The sequence below is a fragment of the Daphnia pulex genome, chromosome 4 (genome assembly GCF_021134715.1).
Source record: "Daphnia pulex isolate KAP4 chromosome 4, ASM2113471v1".
In the NCBI taxonomy this organism is placed as follows: domain Eukaryota; kingdom Metazoa; phylum Arthropoda; class Branchiopoda; order Diplostraca; family Daphniidae; genus Daphnia; species Daphnia pulex.
In genome coordinates, this window is record NC_060020.1 from 2942422 (window position 1) to 2961342 (window position 18921).

Sequence of the window (18921 nt, forward strand, 5' to 3'; positions counted from 1 at the left end):
TTCGCTTGTACTTTGCATTAATTTTTGAATTTATTTCAATAGTGAAAAAGTAATATCTTTTAATTCATACAATAATAATAATAATAAGGTTATTCGCAGAATTGCAGGATATTAGCATGGTAAATTATATTATTAGCCTATTAGGATTTAGGATAAGAGGATAACCGAGTAATTCACAGAGCGGCAATGCGGCATCGAAGCTTGATAAATTGGCAGCACTGCTTTCTGGTTGTCACCAAAGTTCGTCTGCAGTGCAAATGTTTACGTTTAATCTTCACTCTTCAGAGTTCGTTCCATGGTTCGTTCAGTGTCTCAGTGTCTCAGTGTCTCACGTCTCAGCCTTATTAGCCATATATGCTCACGATTCATAGCCCCACAAGTAAACTGTTGGACAGTATATCTAGCCTGAAATAGCAAGAGTTCTAATCTCCAGTCTACATTGGACTCAACATGTTACATGCTTCATCGTTCAACAAAATATTGATGCTGAAGGGAAAATGCTAACAAGTGAGAAAAAAAAAACATTTATCCAAAAGTGAAGAATAGTAGAAGAAGGCAGCCCAGTTTTCGACTGCATGTTCCAGGTTCGTCAGAGAGGAGATTGATCAATTTCACTCAACTGTCGACTCGAATATTGGATGTTTTTAAAAAAGAAAATCTTCTGCAGACACAAGACACCAGGTAATTAGGAGACATTTTTATTTCCTTTATTTGTCTCTAAACCATAGCTAATGAGCATTTTACTCAACAGATCTTCAAATCAGAAATTCAAATTCAGAAATTCAAATCTCAAAAAAGATCTTCAACAGATCTAGAAACACAAAGGTGATGGAATTCATCTTTGTGGCCAATAGAGCTCTACCGCTCGCAGCATCTAGCCCGATGTCGTTAAAGATTTCCATCACGGCCCCATGGATAACTCGCTTTTTTGGATCTACTCATTGGCCTCACCTCTGTTTCTGGCCTAATGTCTCGTTTTTCTGCACAAACGGTCTCAACTCGTTGAGCAAATTCGCTTTGTACGTAAGTTCGAACCCTCTATATGCGTGTCCCGCTGAGAAGAAATGGCGACCAAAGCCGGCAACACGGGCAATGGAAGGTAAAAACGGTCACCGTCACAGAGGAGTGAAGGTAGCAATTTTTTTCAATTTTTGTTTCAATTTTTTTGCATGTTCATAGCTTGGGATGGGACAGTTGTTATTTCTGAACATGTTTTCTACAAAAAATGCATTGACAGACAAGTCAAGCAAGACAAGGTACATTATTCTTCCTTAAAAAATGTTTAACTTTTATTTGATGCCAGAAACTTGTATCTTCTGTCATAGAGGAAGCTATGTGAACATAATCAAGGCCATGGGTAATCTTCAGGTTTATTCACCAACTTTGGGGAAGTCACACGAAAAGATGCAGGGCACATACCAGAATGTGTATTTTTCTGAATTTTTTACTCAAGCAGCTGGTGCTGTTGCCTTACAGCCACAGGCAGGAAAAATATGGTTTTCTTCAGGAAATTGTTAGTTTAATTTTTTGTCTTCACCCCCAACACTTTCTGTTAATATAATAGATTTTTATGTTGAAAGAGTTAAAAAGTCTGAAAAGCTAACTAAAAACTGTGTGTATTTGTGTCATAGGGAAAGCTGCTGGAGTAATCTGGTGTTGATGCTCATTTGATGCATTTCGTGCCAGCTAGTGAAAGCCGAAAGGCATGTCGAATTCAAGTTGAGCTGCTGCGGGCTGTCTCTGGAAGCAAGCAAGAAGCAATCCAGCCGTTGCGTTCAGTCATTTGAACAGAAATCTAATGGCTGTCAATAGGTGGCTGTCAAAAGTTGGCCGGAATGTCCACCAGGTAGCGCGAGTGTCTTCAGGGACGCATCTCGGCCATTTTGTTCCAAGACGCTGCAGAAAGGGGCTGCTGGTCGTGACGTTTCTCACGATGAAAATTAAAAGGTATTTATTGTTAATTTCCTATTGTTATTGAATGTAAAATGTTGATGTGAAAATTTACAGGTGATTTAGCATGTGGAACACTTTGCTAAGTCATTCAACTCAGACTTGGAAGTGCCTGTACATTGCCGAAATGGCGTGCCTCGTGTGTCTCGCTGTCTGTTCTTAGGCGTACTTCTCATCCCATGCAACAGTAAAAAGTAATTATTTTGATCAAATGTCTTGCAAAAGTACTACAGATTTAGTTAAAATGACTAGAGAGTAGACCAATTTGCTGTGCTACTATAGAAATTTGGAATCAGATATCAAAGTGATTCTGTTTGATTGCGTAGATCTCTGTTACTCTTTGTATTCTTTTGTCATAACGAGTGTGTACACAGTTGTGTTTCTCAAAAATAATTTTATTTTCTTAAATAGGTATTACAAACGCTTCTTTAAAGCTGTTGGGGTTATCTTGTTGCAGCCAAATGGTGAAAGGTGTGACGAAGACAGATTGAACCGTTGTATGCAGCATGAGGTTGCAGTGTGATCCAGAAGTAGCTGTGTTGGACCTGAAATTGCTATGCTGTTGTAGCCGAGCTGTTCCATCTGGGTTCCTGACTTCAAATTTTTAAGTTGTTGTTTGTGTTTTAATCCATGCCATATGAAATTGCTCCGCCAGTGATATTTGTGTTCTGACTTGAAAGTGTTTGATCTGTCGTCTTTTGAGTTTTCATTCAATCATGCAGTATACGACTGAGGCAACCTGATCAATATCAGGTTTGACACAGTCGAGAACTGCTAGATTAAAGAAGCTTTCTGCGCCAAACAAATAATAACTTGCATATAACTTGCATCATGTTATTATCGCGGTAGAGAAAGCAACAGGCCCCCCCCCCTGGGGGCCATAGGAAAATAAATGTATGTGAATATTAAAAAATAAAATTTTGAAAGAAATAAAATATTCTGATCAAATTTTTTCGCGATAATTATTTAAAAACTTCGTGTAGGGGGAATTTTTTTAAATTTTTTTTCAAAAACAAAAGTCTGGACTTAGCAGAAATAATGGAAGGTGAACTTTGGATTTTTCAATAAAAATATTGTTGGACTTTGAATTTTATGTTGAAAAATGTATTAGAAAGAAATTTAATATTAAAGTGTAAATTGAGTTTGAATTTTTATTTGCAAGATCAATTGTTCGGAAGTTTACATGGCAATCAGAAATATTTTCTCACATAACGAAATTATCAGCAAGAGGAAAGGTACTTCAGGAGAAAATAGATACATACACGTGATTTATCGATCAATCTTTTATTTCAGCAATCTTTCAACATATCCAGTGAAATACTACAGAATTTAGATGTATAGGTAGGAGCAAGTGGTGACAAAGTCAGGAGAATTGCTGGTCTAATACATATGAACATCAGATGGTAGTAGTTTGGAGCAGGGTAATACTTATATTCCTCGGTGTAGTATATACCAGGCAGCGTACGTGGTTGTGTAATAGGCGGCTTCTTCGGTGTACTGAGGGCTGCGGTGTTGTAACTAGGTGTAGCGTAGGTCGTGGTGTAGTAGACTGGAGCATCAGTGTAGTGTTTCAGTTCAACGTAGCACGAAAGAGCAGCTTCTGCGTAGCATGTCGGGACTGCGTTGTGTAGATCGGGGTAGAGAAGTACTTTGCCGCTTCGGTGTAGTACTCGGCCGTTTCGGTGGAGAAAGCGGGAGCCTCGGTGTAGCAACTGAAAACAGAATAGTACTTAGGAAAATACATGCAGTAAGTAGATGACAACAGAGTAATACTTAGAACCTCGATGTAGTAGGATGGGCAGCATACGTAATCATGTAGTGCTCCGTCACCTTGGTGGTGTAGTAACTCCAGGCAGCATGCGTAGTCATGTAGTACTCCGTCGCCTAGATGGTGTAGTAACTCGGGGCAGAGTAATACTTCAGGGCGTCAGTGTAGTGACTCGGGGCAGCGTAAGTTGTGGTTTAAAACTCCGGTGCTTTAGTGGTGTAGTACTGGAAGACCTCGGTGCAGGAATTGGGCGTCGCGGTTTGGTTTGCACCATACCAAGGAGACATCGGTACACCAGTGGTCGACCATCAAGGCATCAACGATACAAAACCCAACAGGAGCACGACGCCATAGTTATCTAAACAAGAAATAAATTTAAACATTAGAACAACATTAGAAAAAAAAATTGATACAAAAATCAAATGTTAAAATAAGAATATTTACCCATGATTGCGAATCGGTTACACGATGAGGAATGTAGTTGGTGAAAGATAAGGCACTGCAGTTCGGGAACGATTTCTTTTTCTTTTTATAAAACTCCTTTTACGCACAGTAATACTTCGGGACATGGGTGTAGTAGCTCGGGGCAGCGTAGGTTGTAGTGTAGTACTTGAGCGCTTCGGTCTTGTAGGCCTCGGTGTAGTAGTCAGGGGTAGCATGCATATACGTGTAGTATTCCGCTGCCTCAGTGATGTAGTACTTGGGAACCTCGGTGTAGTAATACGGCTCTCTGGTGATGTAACTCGGGGCAGAGTTATATTTCGGGATTCGGTGTAGCAGCTCGGGGCATCATGAATTGTGGTGTAACACTCTTGAGCCTTGGTGGTGTAGGAATCGATTGTTGCGTATGTTGTTGTTGTGTAGTAAGGCGGCGGTGTTGCGGTTCCGCCATAACCAGGAGACATCGGTACACCAGTGGTCGACCCAGTCGTCAACGATACAACATTCAACAGCATACGACACCTTAGTTGACAGTAATTAACATCAGCATCACTGCATCAGAATTGACACACATTAACAAAATAACAGTAATTAAATTTAAACATTATTAATAAATATTAACAGGCATATTAAGTATTAACACATGAAAAAATAAATAAAATTGATACAAGACTCAATGTAAAGACAGAATATTTACCCATGATTGCGAACTGGCAATACGGTGAAGAAGGCAGATGGAGAGTGCGCTGCAGTTGTTGCCGTGTCGGAGATGCTCACTCGACTGACTTTCCTTCGCCTTTTCTCTCTCCTTTTATACGATTTTTTTTCTCACCCTCACCTCTAAAGCCTTGCGGGTGTTCTACCTGCTTGATAATGATGCAAAACGTCCGTTCTCACCCAGCCTCTACTCCACTGCATGACACGTTTTACGTAAAGATCTCCGTGACCTTCGAGTGTGTTACTGGCCTTTCCTTCTGCAGGTTGCTGGGGGTGGGTCTACAACAACCAAATCAAAATGAATACCAAATGGTTATATGTAACTTCTCGTTCTCACCCAACCTCTACACCACACGTAATACCTCTACACGTTTTTCGTAATGATCTCCGTGACCTACTAGTGTGAAGGACATGCGGACGCTCCCTTCCTTTTGCAGGTTGACTTTGCTGGGGATGGGTCTACACACAAAAATATCAAAATGAAATATCAAATGGTTATGTAACGCATCCCGTTCTCACCCAACCTCTACACCACTGCATGAAACTTTTTTACCTTTTACATAATAATCTCTGTGACCTTCGAATGTGAAGGACATGTAAACTGGCCTTTCCTTCTGCAGGTTAACGTTGCTAGGGATTGGAATGGGTCTACAACAACCAATATAAAAATGAATACTAAATGGTTATGGCTAAAAAACTCACTTAGACACTTTATACCAATAGACATTTGAGTAATTTGACTCGTTTCTTCGTTAAACGAATAAATCTTCCATTTCGAACCATTTGAAGGACAGTCGGCGTTTTTGAAATTATTTCACTGCAACCATATCTAAGTTTCAAACACATGATCAATACATATTGATTTCATGATGTGCACACAGTTGAGCCTTGTGAAGTGAATGTAAATAACGCCTCCACAAAGTTCCTGTAACCTGAATGTTCACTTAGACCAGCTATAAAATAGAATAGAGGATAGTAATTTCCGGAAGTAGGCGACAGACCAATGGTTCTTTAACAATGTTTCCATCAAATAAGACACCAATTACGCCCTTCAGTGACATCAAGGGTTTCAATCCCAATTCACATCCAAACTTAAGCTCAACATTTGTGATATGTTTCCCTACTTAAACACCATTGCCTGATGTAGCCATGTAGCCACATCCTGCATCAGGAATTGAACTCGGAACTACAGCGTAAGAATTTTAGCTTATTCCACATAGCTACTTATACGACCCTACATGAAACTAAACATTCCATAACTCTCTCAGACAGCTTTCTTCCCAAGAATATGGTTAACTTCCGCAGTTCACTCAAAACGATGAGCGAAAATGGTGTAATTGTTATGGTAACTATGTATTCTGTGTTGGTTACAAGGGCCCCGGGTTCTTACTCCCTCCACATGTCCGATCGCCCCTCCATGTGGTCTACCACTCTTCCCATGTCTGTGTGTACAAAATAATGTAAACTAACACAACTACTACCTAAATCTCACAAAATGGGCCTTCATAATAAAATATTTTATATTTAATTAATGTAAACCTACGCACAAAATCGAGAATTTGTAAAACAATATAGAACCTTATTGAGTTTGATTTGGATTGAAGCAAAAGAACGAGATCCTAAGAGCATCAACCTCATTAACCAAGCGACTATCCTACAAACTAGAACCCTCACAAAACAAGTTTTTTCTTGCTGGTATCACAGCATCAGACAAGTCTAGTTTAGATGATGAAAAATTGCATACAATGAGTAAAACAGATGAATAATTGCTTGAAATGCTGTTCAACTTACACATCACAGCTGATATTGGATTCTAGTTTCTTTTTGCCGCTCTTTGCTGAAAAGTCAGCCTGACATTAGGCCATTATAGCTGAGGAATAATAACAAGAGAATGTAACATGTTAACCATCACTGCAAATTTTAAGGTTAATAAGCTTACCAAGAGTATGAGTCACTAGTTTGTGATGACCAATAACATTTGGCGCCATGAGTCAGCATAGCAGAGCGAGGTAGAGGGAAAATCGTGGGCTTGATCCTTCAGTTCCTGACTTTCCCGTTCTTACATATTATCGAACAATTTCTTGGCTGCAAAAAGAGAATGATAATTCAAGCCAATACTGAAATTAAATTTTTAATATGAAACCATTTTCCTACCAAACCCGGTCGAAAATATTCAGGCATTCCACAGAGAACATATTACTCTCTTTACCCATAATGGTATAACAGCAACATATTTTACCATCCAACTTCATCAGATCAGACCAAAACAGCAGGCTAATTCCTTGCGACCTGATTAAAGAAAGTCAGAACCATGGTCACAACTTGTGTGTTTCAACTATGACTTTAACTTCCATTCATGAATGCCTCATTAACAAAGACCTTACAAATGTGCAATCGTTAAGTTAGAAATTTACTAAAAAAAAGGTTATGTACACTTAATCTATCTATATTTCAGCAATCCGAATCCTTATTTTACAGTCTTACACTCTTACGATTTAATTACCAATAAACAGAATTTTCACATACCACTAATTTTTCTCATAGTTCTTTCATTCTTTTCCAGGATCACGACAGCATAGTGACGATATTCACGAATCACGATAAACATTACACCATGCCATCGTTCGAATTGATGGACATCTTAATTCTTTATTTTGATTCTTGAATGATCTTTCTGATGTGCTTGTGCAACATTGCCACGTTTAGATTAACGATGCTACTCTCATGCACTCATCACATTTTGATTGCAAAAAACGTTAAAGCAAATTGCAAATTTATTTCAATTGATGGCATTGTTTGACATTCACTACTCTACTATCCATTCGTACGTATAATGTGAATTTTAAAAAATCGACCCCGCTTATGTATTTGTAAAAATTTTACTGTTAATAACAGAGGCGGGGAATTGAATCCAAGAAGCATCTTTTCATCAGATGCATGCTACAGTTAAGTTCTCCAAAAGCTTTTTATTTATAATTAACCCAAGCATGTCAAATTCAGCCCTATTATGAATTTGGACACAAATAGTTGGCAAATCATTGAACCACATGGAGATCTTTCCCTACTGTATAAGCGCACACATACATCCATTGGTCTTTTACTTTTTCGTAGGCATCCAATGCTGCAGGAAGAGCGACTTCCCAGTTATATAAATCTCTATTATGGGTAAAACAGTTAGAAATGAAATATTCAATCCAATACCTGAAACCAGATTTACCTAAATATCGGTCGGCAATACTTCGTCCGCCTTGTGAAGTTGCAAATTCAACTGCCAAAGGAATCACTTCCTTAAATTTTGCTTTCAGACAAAGACGTAACCATCTTCACAGAAGTTTGCTTCTTAAATTGGCTTTCAAGAGTATCTTGACAGCTCTACCTTACTTTGGTCGGTAGTCGGTCCTCTTGGCAGCTCCCGCAAAGTCGACCAGAGTCTCAGAGACGAAAGTAAAAAATGAAATCAATTCATCAATTGTTTAAGGGGGGACCATATTTAATGGAACAGTGTATTACAGCAATATAGAGGTTATACATGCTGTTTTGTAAATCAAATCTTTCGGCAGGGATAAAAAGAGAAAGTTGGTATTATTACGAAGCGGAAGAGAGGGCAGTCGGTGGATATGAGGGGTCAACGCTACACTAAAAAAACTTAGAAGAGGGGACGAAAAAACGCGCGAGTATACGAAAGTCCAGAGAACACGAAACGAGAATCGAATGGACGAAAGCGGTTTCAAAAGATTGTTTGTTATGTTTTCCTTTTTTTCTGTTATATGAAGAGCAGCTGCGACTCCCAAAAAGAATATACATTTAGCTACCATCCACAGCGGCGTCAACCGAAATAAAATCGTGGCTTAAATTGTTTGTTTTGTTTTTTTGCTTTTGTTAATTTTTTTTTACGTTTAAATGTTGTGTAAAGACATCGGCGAAATCATAGCTGTTCTCCTCGTGCTTTCTTACAAAAAAAAAATGGGATTTGATAATTTGATATCGGTTATGATGTTTTTGGAGGGAATGGGGCCTCAATGAAAAGCGTTTCCGAAGATGAAACGACGAGAGGCGGACGTCGACCTACACCAAACGAAAAACGAAGGTAAAAAATAAAAGAAATGCGTGTGTGATCGAGAGGGAATAAAAAGCGCACGCGTGCTGGTCACATTGGAGGAATTTTTTTTTTGTTTTTAGCTGTCCCGGTAGTAAAAATATCGAGAAGGGGGAGAGGGGTTTAAGAATTAAAAATAAAATCCCGAGTAATACGATAGTTGCCGTGATTTTGGTTACGTGGACAAAGAGAGGGGGCGGGGGAGGGATTGAATGGAGGTCATGACGCCTAGACGAGACGAGAAGCACGATATACAGAAACGAAGAAGGCAAAGGACGTGGAGATTAAAAGAGATAGGGAGGGAGGAGGGAGTGAAAGAAGAGTAGACGAAGAAAACGCACGACATAAAAAGTACTACTTATGTTATGTTTCAAAAACAGTGACGTAATCTCGATCGTATAAGTTGGGTAAGTAGACATATTTAGTGTTGTTATGTAGAAGCCCCCCGAGAGGATTGTAAAAATAAAATAATGAAAAGTTATGAAAATTAAAAAAATAAAGAAGTTAAAGAACGAGCTATCTGGTTACGACAGATTGCGAGAGATTATAAGCAGATTTTTTTTTGGACGTGGAATTGCTATGAAATTTTTTAGACAAATAAAAAAATCAAGTCTGGCTATTATTGTCTCATTCCTTGGCTTCGAAATATTTGTAGGTTGGATTCTCGTATCCATTTATCTGCATGTTGGCCACATGCCTCTCTTCGGGCGTCACAGTCTGATCCACCTCAATAAAACCCTGCGAATAAAAACAAATATCATCATAAACATCCGAGCCAATCAAACGCTGCACAGCTGCCAAACCCAAAAAACAAACAAACAACGAACCTGCTGGTGGGGCGAACGAGCATGTCGCCTCTTCAATAAAACAAGGCCGACAACCATGGCAGCCAATAGGGCCACTCCGGCAAAAGCCAGGGTGAAATAAACGGAACGGTTCTCGCGATGACCGGATTCATGGCGGACAGAGAAACCCTGAATTTGGGAGATGAAACATCAATTAAGGACTGCACATCTTAAAATACTGATAACTGTAAATTCTCCCTTACAGCTTCGTTATGGGCAATTTGGTGGTTTTGTGCGTGCGCCACCTTGGGTCGCTCCTGCATATGCTGGACAGCCTGGGCGTCGACGTAAGGAGGCAGATCTTCCTTGGCCTTCTTCTCCTTCATCTTGTCTTTCTTGACAATTTCCTCCTTGATCATCTTGGGCTTCATCTTGTCACCCATAGCCTTGTTGGGCTTGGGGGAGGCGGTCGATGTCGTCATGTCTAGTTTAGCCGACGAGTCGTCCTTGACGGTATCCTCGGCGCTCGAATCCAGTTGATTCTGCTTCTTGTTCTTTGACTCCATTTTCTTGCGTTCATCGCGCCGACGTTCGTCTTCCTTGCGGGCCTTGTCAGCTTGACGTTGACGTTCCTTTTCTGCAAACCGAATCAATGAAATGTCAATCAAAAACCCAAAACAAAACAAAAAAAGGGAAATCGATTTTACCTGCTTGTTTGGCGACGATTTCGGCCTTAAAACTATCGAGCACGTCTTCCTCCGACGTACGGGAGGTCATCAAAAGAGGAGATGGCGTATCATCTTTCGACCGCAGAGCCAGCAAATAATCTTTCATCAGCGGCACAACCTTAGCTTGGATGTCTGGGAACCTGAAATCAATAGCCAACGTGATTGTAATGAATACGTTATTGATCAAACGCCCAACCAGAAAGGGCGGAGGGGGGGGGGGGGGGAAGGAGGAGGGAGTGTCGTCATGGGGAATGGCGATGAAAAGCTGACATTCCATTTTTCATCGTACGACGGAAAAATTAGCTGCCATGGCGAGCAGGAAAAATACAACTGCGAGAAAATCAACAAAAGATGACGCCAATAATAACGGCGATCCATTAACAAGTGACAAAGTGGCATTCTCTGGGGGCCTAACTAAGAATAATCACGTCAATATCTTTCAGCACGCGATGTGTTGTTGATCCAACGTAAAACCTTGTATGCAAGAGAAAATGCGCTGCCAAAATCCCTAACGACTCGGCACTGCAATCGATCAATAACTCACTAGCAGTGTAACTAGGAACTTGGCTCTCAGCTCAAGTTTCCAGGTCGAAGTGGGCAGTCACACTTGGACAAAGGCAAGGTGGAGGGGCAAGTGTGACGCACGTTGTTGTTTACTGCTGCTGTTAGTTTTCCTCGGAAAGTTATTTTACCTGTCGAGCATCTGGAGGCTTTGATTGGTGAGTCTCTCAATGTCATTCAAGTGTTGAATGGTGGCATCCTTTTCGCGTTGCGCCTGGCTGGGGTTGATGTTGAGCAGGTGGCGGAAATGGCTGATGCTGTGGTGACGGTCCTTGTGGAGGGCACGTAGCAACTTTTCCAAGCACTTTTGAATGCGGTGGGTGTTGGCTGGATTCTCGTTGAGCGCGTCCGTGTAACAAGTCATGGCGTCGCGCTTCTTCTCGTTAATGGCGGCCAAAACGCGTTGCTGATGCACAGCTGACAGTTGACGCTTCTCCATGACATCTTCGTCTTCCATAGATTTCACCAGTTTCTGGAATCTGGGGGGAGCCGGGGGACACAAAGGGGGGAAAGAAGAGAGAATACCAATTAGATGATAATTTGAAAAACTTGGCACACAATGATGTAAAATTCCATACCGGTTTGTCATCTTGTGTTTGAATTCTTCAGCGCCTTTGGCATCGGTCGAATGAAGATCTTGGTAGCGATCCTCCAATTCAGACCAGTCCTTCATGATCTATGGCAGAAAAGTTATTCAGGTTATTAAAAAGTTGGCGGGCCAAAAGTTATTTAATCATTCGCATCTCAATAAAAGCGAGCGAAATTCAATACCGGAAATGCCCATGGAAAGTTATTATTACCTTGGTGACCCTCTCCCTGTGTCTTTCTTCGAGACGCTGTTCGGCGTCGAGGAAGTCATCGCGCTCCTTCTTGGGATTGTAGTGAGTCAAATAAGGATCGGGAGTAGGCGACGGCTTGGGCTTTGGTGTAGTGGTAGTGGTGGTAGTCGTGGTGGTGGTGGTGGTAGTCGAAGTGGTGGAGGAGGTCAAATCATCATCCTCGGCGCTGTCAACATCGTTTTCATCATCCTCGTCATAGTCGTCGTCCTCATCGTTCACGTCGATGGTCTTTGTCTTTTTATCATCGAGTTTGTCTTCAACGGGGGTGGCAGCCGCATCGTCATCATCATCGACATCATCGTCGTCGTCGTCGTCTTCATCATCTTCATCGTCGTCGTCGTCATCTTCGTCATCCTTGGACGATTCGGTTTTGAGAGACTTGGCGACCGGGGAGACGTCGTCCAAAGTGGCGGCTCTCGGGCAGCAAACGAATTCGACACCGGAGAAGAGATCCACTCCGCAGGGCAACAGGATAGCAAAGGATCGGAGTTTGAGATCACGAGCCGAGCAGGCGGTAGCGGCCGTGGCGTTCCACTCGTCGTAGGACCAGCAACGGCTGGCGTTATGGACGTGATCAAAGACGCACTGTTCGGGGACCAGCAGGGCTTCGCTCTGGAAAGCTCCTTCTATAAAGCAACGACACAAAAGATGTAGAGCAAAAAATCAATTTCATCATTCCGCACACGAGATCACGGCTCACTTTCTCCCGTCCAGAGGGGGAAGAACGGACCGGCACATAGCAACCGGCTCATAGCAACTAAGAGCAATCAGTTACAACAAAGCTTTTAATAAAAAAGCATTTGACATAGTCAAAGCGGGTCCAAGTGTCAGAAAGACAAAGTAAAAGAAAAAGGAGATCCTTCTCCATTGTGCGTCCATTACACTTTCGGGACGTGATGTACTGGAACGGTCAGAATGAGGCGAGACTGACCTCCATTCATTACAGGCCCAGTAAAAGGGAAGACGGACAGGGAAAGAGAAGAAGGCCGGAAACGACACGAGTTTTTTTTTGTATTTGGAACAAAGGCAGCAAGAAGGGGCGAGAGAGAAAAAACGATCCATCTGACTTACCCAGACAGCGGTAAGGTTTCACCGACTGCGTCGTCTTGCATTTACGATGTCCCAGTTTGCACCAGTTGTCAATCTTGACAGAACGAGGGGCTTCGACGATGTTGGTAATGTTGCGACCGCGGTACACCTACATTGCGCGCAGGGGAGAAATACAGACAAAACAGACACATTGTATAGTAGCTGCTTTTTATCAAATTTGTGACAGATAAAGATTAGGAAAGAGAAAATGTGACATGAAAGGATTTTTTTTTTCTGACAAATTCAATATTGCTTTTGGGGCCGGGGGACCATTTTGATTTCATTTTTCCTGGAAAACGCCAAAAAATGGCTGCTCCTCAAACAAACACAAAAGATGCGAGGGCTGAGAAGAGGAGACGACGGACGGACAGAGACGAGGGGAAAGACCGAAAGATTATAATTGATCCAGCTCATGCCTTCCCTTATTACGAAAAGCCTCTTTTGCGTTTCTTCTCTCCTTTTTTTCTCTTTTTGTCGCTCCCTGTGCCTCAAAAAATCGATCGGTGAGCCCAGAAAAGCCTAAAAGAATTACTTTGACTGCCAGTCAGTGCTCCCTGCACAACTGGCCTACAGGCTGTTTACTTTCTCAGCCCGTTTCCGCCACTTTGAGCCCCTTTCGGAGACAAAAAAGAATAGGAAAAAGAAACCAAAAAGTAGAAAAAAAGGAAAGAAACATGTTCAAAGAAGAAAGAGGAGGAGGACTCTCTGATGATGGGTTTTCCTCCATCTTGCCCACTGCTGCTAGGGAGCTGTATATGTCATTATTTCGGGTCATTCGATACTAACGCCAGCGTCATACAGCGGATGGTTCCAACGTTAACGATTTCTATTCTCCTCTTCCAGGGAACAGACATCCAACTGAATAATTCACAGGCGCGGCGGCCACAAGCTTCACAGACTGCTGGACTTCTTCCCTCGTTGATTATTTCGTGACAATTTTCCCGGGAACGATTCGATGACGTCCAAGGGCACCTTTAACACGAAATCAATTCCGGGGATGACACGAAATTCAAGTCGACTGCCAACGCCCACAAGCGACAAGTCAACGCCCCCCTCTTTCTACATGGTTCGGCGTTGTTTCATAATTTAGTTTTAAAGTCTTCAAAACTTGGGAATCTGTAACCGAGAGCTTGGCGTCGTCGTTAGGTTGCTAGGCGACGATATATAGCCCCAACGCAACACAACTGGGAGGTCGGCCTGTCCTCTAAGCTCCTTACACTCCTTAACCACGTCAGTTTTAGCTCTTCTAACAGCTCTTTTATTTGAGTAGATGGTTCCTTCGACGGGGGAAAATGAGCTCCTTGCTGCGTCTACTATGCCTCGCTGCCGGTTTGGGGTTGGGCCATGTTTCTTCCCTGCACACACCCCTTTTGATACCGGCCATGGCGGGGTGAGCCTGTTCGCTCGGTGGTGGAAGAGGAAGTCATCGATCGAAGGCAAACCAAGCGTATGACTCATCGAGCGGCGTATATATATATATATATATTCCGGGATGGGCGATAGCGAAGCGCGTGCAACAAAACACACACACTCCCCTATTCCTACGAACGAAGGCACTTGGCTTGGCCGCCGCTTCAATAAAAAGAAAAGTTAAGTAAAGAAAGAAAAGGGATAAAAACAACAACAAAAAACTTCAAACGACACTAGTAAAAGAGGGCCAGTGCTCTCTCCTATATACTTGCCAGTGCACACAACAAAAGGGACACATTAATGGCCAGCCACCTTTTGACCTTATTGTTGGAACACCAACAACTTCTTGTGTTTCTACTAGCTGCTCTTCTACCACCACCACCACCACCCGAACAAAACCCTTTAGAACGCGGACGTAACGAGCTGCTGACGACGATTACGCAAATCCTCTGTTTTTAGTTTTCAACTGCTTCGATCAACAGACTTGACAAGAAGGTGAAGTAACTCGTAAAAAAAGAATTCCCCGATGATAAGGAGAAAAGTAGATAAAAAAGAGGTGTGTGTGTTCACAAGGAGGAGAGTGAAAACTGTTTTTTTCTCTCTTCTCCTGTGGAGCGAGTATTCCCAAATAGATGTCGTTGCAAGTCCCTAGCGTTCGGTAAAGGATTGGTGGAAGTTACTTTTTGGGCGACCCTTAAAACATCTTCCTTTTCTTTCTCGCCTTTTCTTTTAAATAACAACGCCAAATCCCATCCCGTTTCTTCTGCATGGAACATTGCATCATAACCTGAAGAGCAGACGACCAGGGAACTTGCGACTCAGCATATGCACGTAACGACGACGAGAGCTAAGCGAGTGGTTACTGGACTGCAGGCGAAACAGAGCCAGAAAGACGGACGAAAAAAAAAAGATCGGGATGGACAAGTGGAGCGCAGCAGAGCGGAGACGGTTGGAGTTGACATCCAACTTGGGGTGTAGATCCCGTAGGGTCCAGGGCTTGGTCAAAAAGGGGACAGGAATCACTAAATTGAAAATGGGATTTATATTTCGTTTCTAAAGGAAACGAGAAGAGAAGAGAAAAAAAAATATTGGAATAGACGAAGAGTGGGACGGTTTGTCCGAAATCGATCCAGACCAGACCCGAACCAAGTTCGTCCCTACAAGGAGCTAAAACGGATCAATCGATTCCCTTCCAATTTTCTCCCATCTTCCATTGACGTCGTCTCGTCTCTTCTTCCATTTGGCCAATCGATTGGCCCCACTCCAATTGCCTCTTGGGAGGAACTTTTCTATTTTATTTTTCATCGGGAAGGTAAAGAGGAGACGACGAGAGATGGGGAGAAAGAGAAAAAAGTAAGTCAACAACAAATCGACCACACGAGCGACAATCGATACAAACGAGGAGAGTAGTACGACGACATGGCTGAAAGCAAATCATTTGATTAGTTTCGATTGTCCACATGTTCCTTCTATTTTACCTTGCGGCAGAAATCGAGGATTTCAATCTTGTCCTTCAGACAATAGCTTTTATTCTCCAAATCCGAGACCCACTTTCCGGTCGAGTCCATGTACTGCGGATGAAGCGGGTTGCGGAGGTCGCAGACGACAGCCACTTGGGGCTCCACCTTGATGGGGGCCACATCCGATCCGAATGATCCAGCGACAGCCTAGATATATGTGTGTTATTAAGAAAAGCAAAGAAAAAAACAAATTACATCAACAACATCAATAACAGCGGAGCAAAAGATAAGAGGAAAGTCAATTGCACGTCGGCCCCTCTCGCACAGATGTAGTAGTACATAACAAGACTTAGTGGGAAATAGGAAAGCAAAAGGAGGGGAGAGATATTATTGATTGGATCCATCTCCTGCTACATCTCTGAAAACTTTTTTCCCCCTTTTTTACAAAGAGCTCAATCAGTTTTGTTTGTATGCCCACACACACACGCACACATAGGCCGGTCTGAAAGCAACTAGCTTACTTTAGAAATTTCCTCTTGTCAGTCTTTAGCTACTCGTTTTTCTTCATCTTCGTATTTCGTGTGTATACACATCGTCTGTTCTGGGCCCAACTCTTGATTTATGTGTGTTACTCTCGTAACCCCAAGGTAAATAAAAAGGCGGTAGTGGTACAGTAGCACCACAAGAGCATTGCCAACATGGCCGACCTCATTTCTTTCATTCAAATACTACAAGAAATGAAATATTCGAACCAATCACCACGGCGAGAGAATGGTAGGTACATGAAGTGTGTTTCAGTTCAGCAGAAAATAAAAAACAAAAAGAGGAAATAGTGTCGAGTTCCACGGAAAAAAAAGGCCCCTCGGCTTTTTCAGTCCCCCCAAAGCATTTGAATGGCCCTACGGAAACGCGACACCTACTTTTCCCCTTTGTGTGTGTTTCCTATTTTCCCCCCCCCCTGATTATTTTGACTTTTTTTCTTCTTCACCACACATAGGTATATGTGCGTGTCATGTAAAAGAGAAAAAAAACCGAATGTGTGTGTGTGTGACCGTCACTGGCGGAAATGACTAAAAAGGGGCCGACTCCGGGACTGAACTCTCATCCCCACACGACTCGAGCGAATATGTGCGCCATCAATCGATCGGGGCCTATACACATTTTTGTGTTTGTGTGTGTGTGTGTGTGCTGGAAGGGTTGATTAATATTAGATTGGACTAGAAAGGCAGGCGGGCCTGATTAAGCACGGTAACGAGACTACCAACACAAAACCAAACTCAAGTCAGTTCTTCTTCTCCCCGTTCAAGTTGTTTTTAAGGACTTTTGGCTTTTTGATCTTTTGTGAAAATAAAAATGGAACTATTTTCTACGAATAGGAAGAAACGGAAGAAGAAGGGCTTGGCCTTTTGCGGAAGTCTCTAACCTTCTCCTCCACCACAGCTGTTCAATTAAGAATAATGGCAGCTGGTGAATACTAAAGGGGAGAGACCAATCTTCCCCCATTTCTTCCTTTTCAGCTGCTCTTTTCTTGTGTGTGTGTGTCTCTTCAAAAAAGGAAATAACTCGGGGAATATAATTCTCTTCTTAAAGTACAAATCCCCCCCTTTTTTTCGCTGATGCTTGACTTGTTCCAACTCTTTTGTCACCGACGAAATTGAACGACCGACCTGAACGGCTCGTCGAATGTTCTTTGCCTTGGCGAACTGATGATGAGGTCGATCGATTCCTTTTTGTCTCGCAACACACACACACACAGACCTCGTCCCCTTTCCATCTAAACTCGTCGAATGTCCCCCCAAGTCATTCTCTCTTTTTTTCCATTTTATTCGTGGATAGCAAACTAAAAAACGAGACGGGCAAATCCCCCGGCCTATAGCTGAAATGCAAAGAAAAGGAGCGAACTATTTGTTTTCTTGCTTCTGACGATTTTACCAACGACTGGACGTGCGAAGGACGTCTCCCTTTCAGATTATAGAATAAATAGCAGGGATACACAGAAGGCAGCGACAGGGCATGGACAAGGTGAAGAAATATGAGATGTTCTGTCATCTAAGGTACCTAATCAAAAGCTCGAGCCTGATCCATGACATGAGAAGGAAAAAAACACGAAAAAACCCAGAGGGGAGGATGAAATGTGACTGCCTTTCAGACACACATGGTGTGTGTATGTGTGTGTGGTGGGTTTTTTAATCAAACTGATCCATGCAGAGTCATGCACCTCCACTCCCCTCTGGATTCCTGAAACAACGGGACCTGCTGATGTTGACTGAGACAATGAGGTGTAACCAATCCCTCGAAAAGCTCCAGCTACAAAGACCAAGAACGAGCTGCAGCCTGCAAAAGTCTGAAACATCAGCCATCGTGGGGGAACCTAGCTCTCAACAAAGGGAAAATGCCAGACAAAGTGAAAGACGATAAAGGTGTGTAAAGTTAAAGCATGTAAAGAGTTATGAAAAGGGGGACACGAAGGTCGATCAGCCAAGTTGCCAGGCGCATAAACGTATATATACGCAGGGGGGAAAAGCTTTATGGGATTTCGATACTAGAAAAAAAAGGGCCGCGTCAAGGCGAATGGCGGATGGACCGAGTCACACACACACACAGACACAGGGCTCACACACACACAGAGGGCACACACACACACAATCGATTGTTTTCTATTTGTTTTATGTCGAGGAGGGTGGAGAGAGAAGGAAGAAATGGGAAAAGATCATGGGAATCCATTTGTAGTTTGAAAAGGAATCTATACCTCGACGTAGGCAAAAATGTCGGTTACACTGATGGCGGATAGGACGATGGCGATGAAAAACACTTTTAAGTTCCACATTTTTGTTGCTTCTTCTGTGTGTTGAGAGGGAACAGAGGAACACACCCACACTAACAACGAAATGAACTTTCTCGCTGCTCAGCTGCCTCTTTCTGAACTGACAGAGTGTGGACGATGCCAGGCTGCCAGATTAGTTTGCGACAGCCGCCGCTGAGGGGCAGCACCGATGCGACCTATTTCACTGCGCCTGCGCGCCACATTTGAACACGAAACTCCCAACTTTCTTCTTCTTTTTTTATTCCGTTTAAAC

The 18921-nt window shown here is 42.5% G+C and overlaps 1 protein-coding gene and 2 long non-coding RNA genes across 3 annotated transcripts; 1 reads left to right on the top strand and 2 right to left on the bottom strand.

Moving 5' to 3' along the window:
- The first annotated feature begins 281 nt into the window (after positions 1 to 281).
- Positions 282 to 2702, top strand: LOC124192006. Its single transcript, XR_006873541.1, has 7 exons — positions 282 to 681; positions 752 to 1099; positions 1180 to 1256; positions 1326 to 1513; positions 1632 to 1947; positions 2008 to 2144; positions 2362 to 2702. It is a non-coding gene; the product is annotated as an uncharacterized LOC124192006 (long non-coding RNA).
- A 516-nt stretch (positions 2703 to 3218) lies between these two features.
- Positions 3219 to 7547, bottom strand: LOC124192260. The gene is made up of 10 exons (XR_006873623.1): positions 7403 to 7547; positions 7031 to 7165; positions 6816 to 6961; positions 6668 to 6746; positions 5430 to 5705; positions 5239 to 5335; positions 4857 to 5155; positions 4163 to 4711; positions 3724 to 4076; positions 3219 to 3662 (listed from the first exon to the last, which is right to left on the bottom strand). It is a non-coding gene; the product is annotated as an uncharacterized LOC124192260 (long non-coding RNA).
- An 818-nt stretch (positions 7548 to 8365) lies between these two features.
- LOC124192920 (amyloid-beta-like protein) lies at positions 8366 to 18815 on the bottom strand. Its single transcript, XM_046586501.1, has 10 exons — positions 18594 to 18815; positions 15863 to 16051; positions 12957 to 13083; positions 11847 to 12511; positions 11625 to 11722; positions 11178 to 11525; positions 10465 to 10625; positions 10021 to 10394; positions 9800 to 9946; positions 8366 to 9710 (listed from the first exon to the last, which is right to left on the bottom strand). Exons 1-10 carry the CDS (start codon positions 18669 to 18671, stop codon positions 9600 to 9602), a joined length of 2298 nt encoding a protein of 765 aa, XP_046442457.1. The 5' UTR covers positions 18672 to 18815; the 3' UTR covers positions 8366 to 9599.
- Positions 18816 to 18921: the final 106 nt, after the last annotated feature.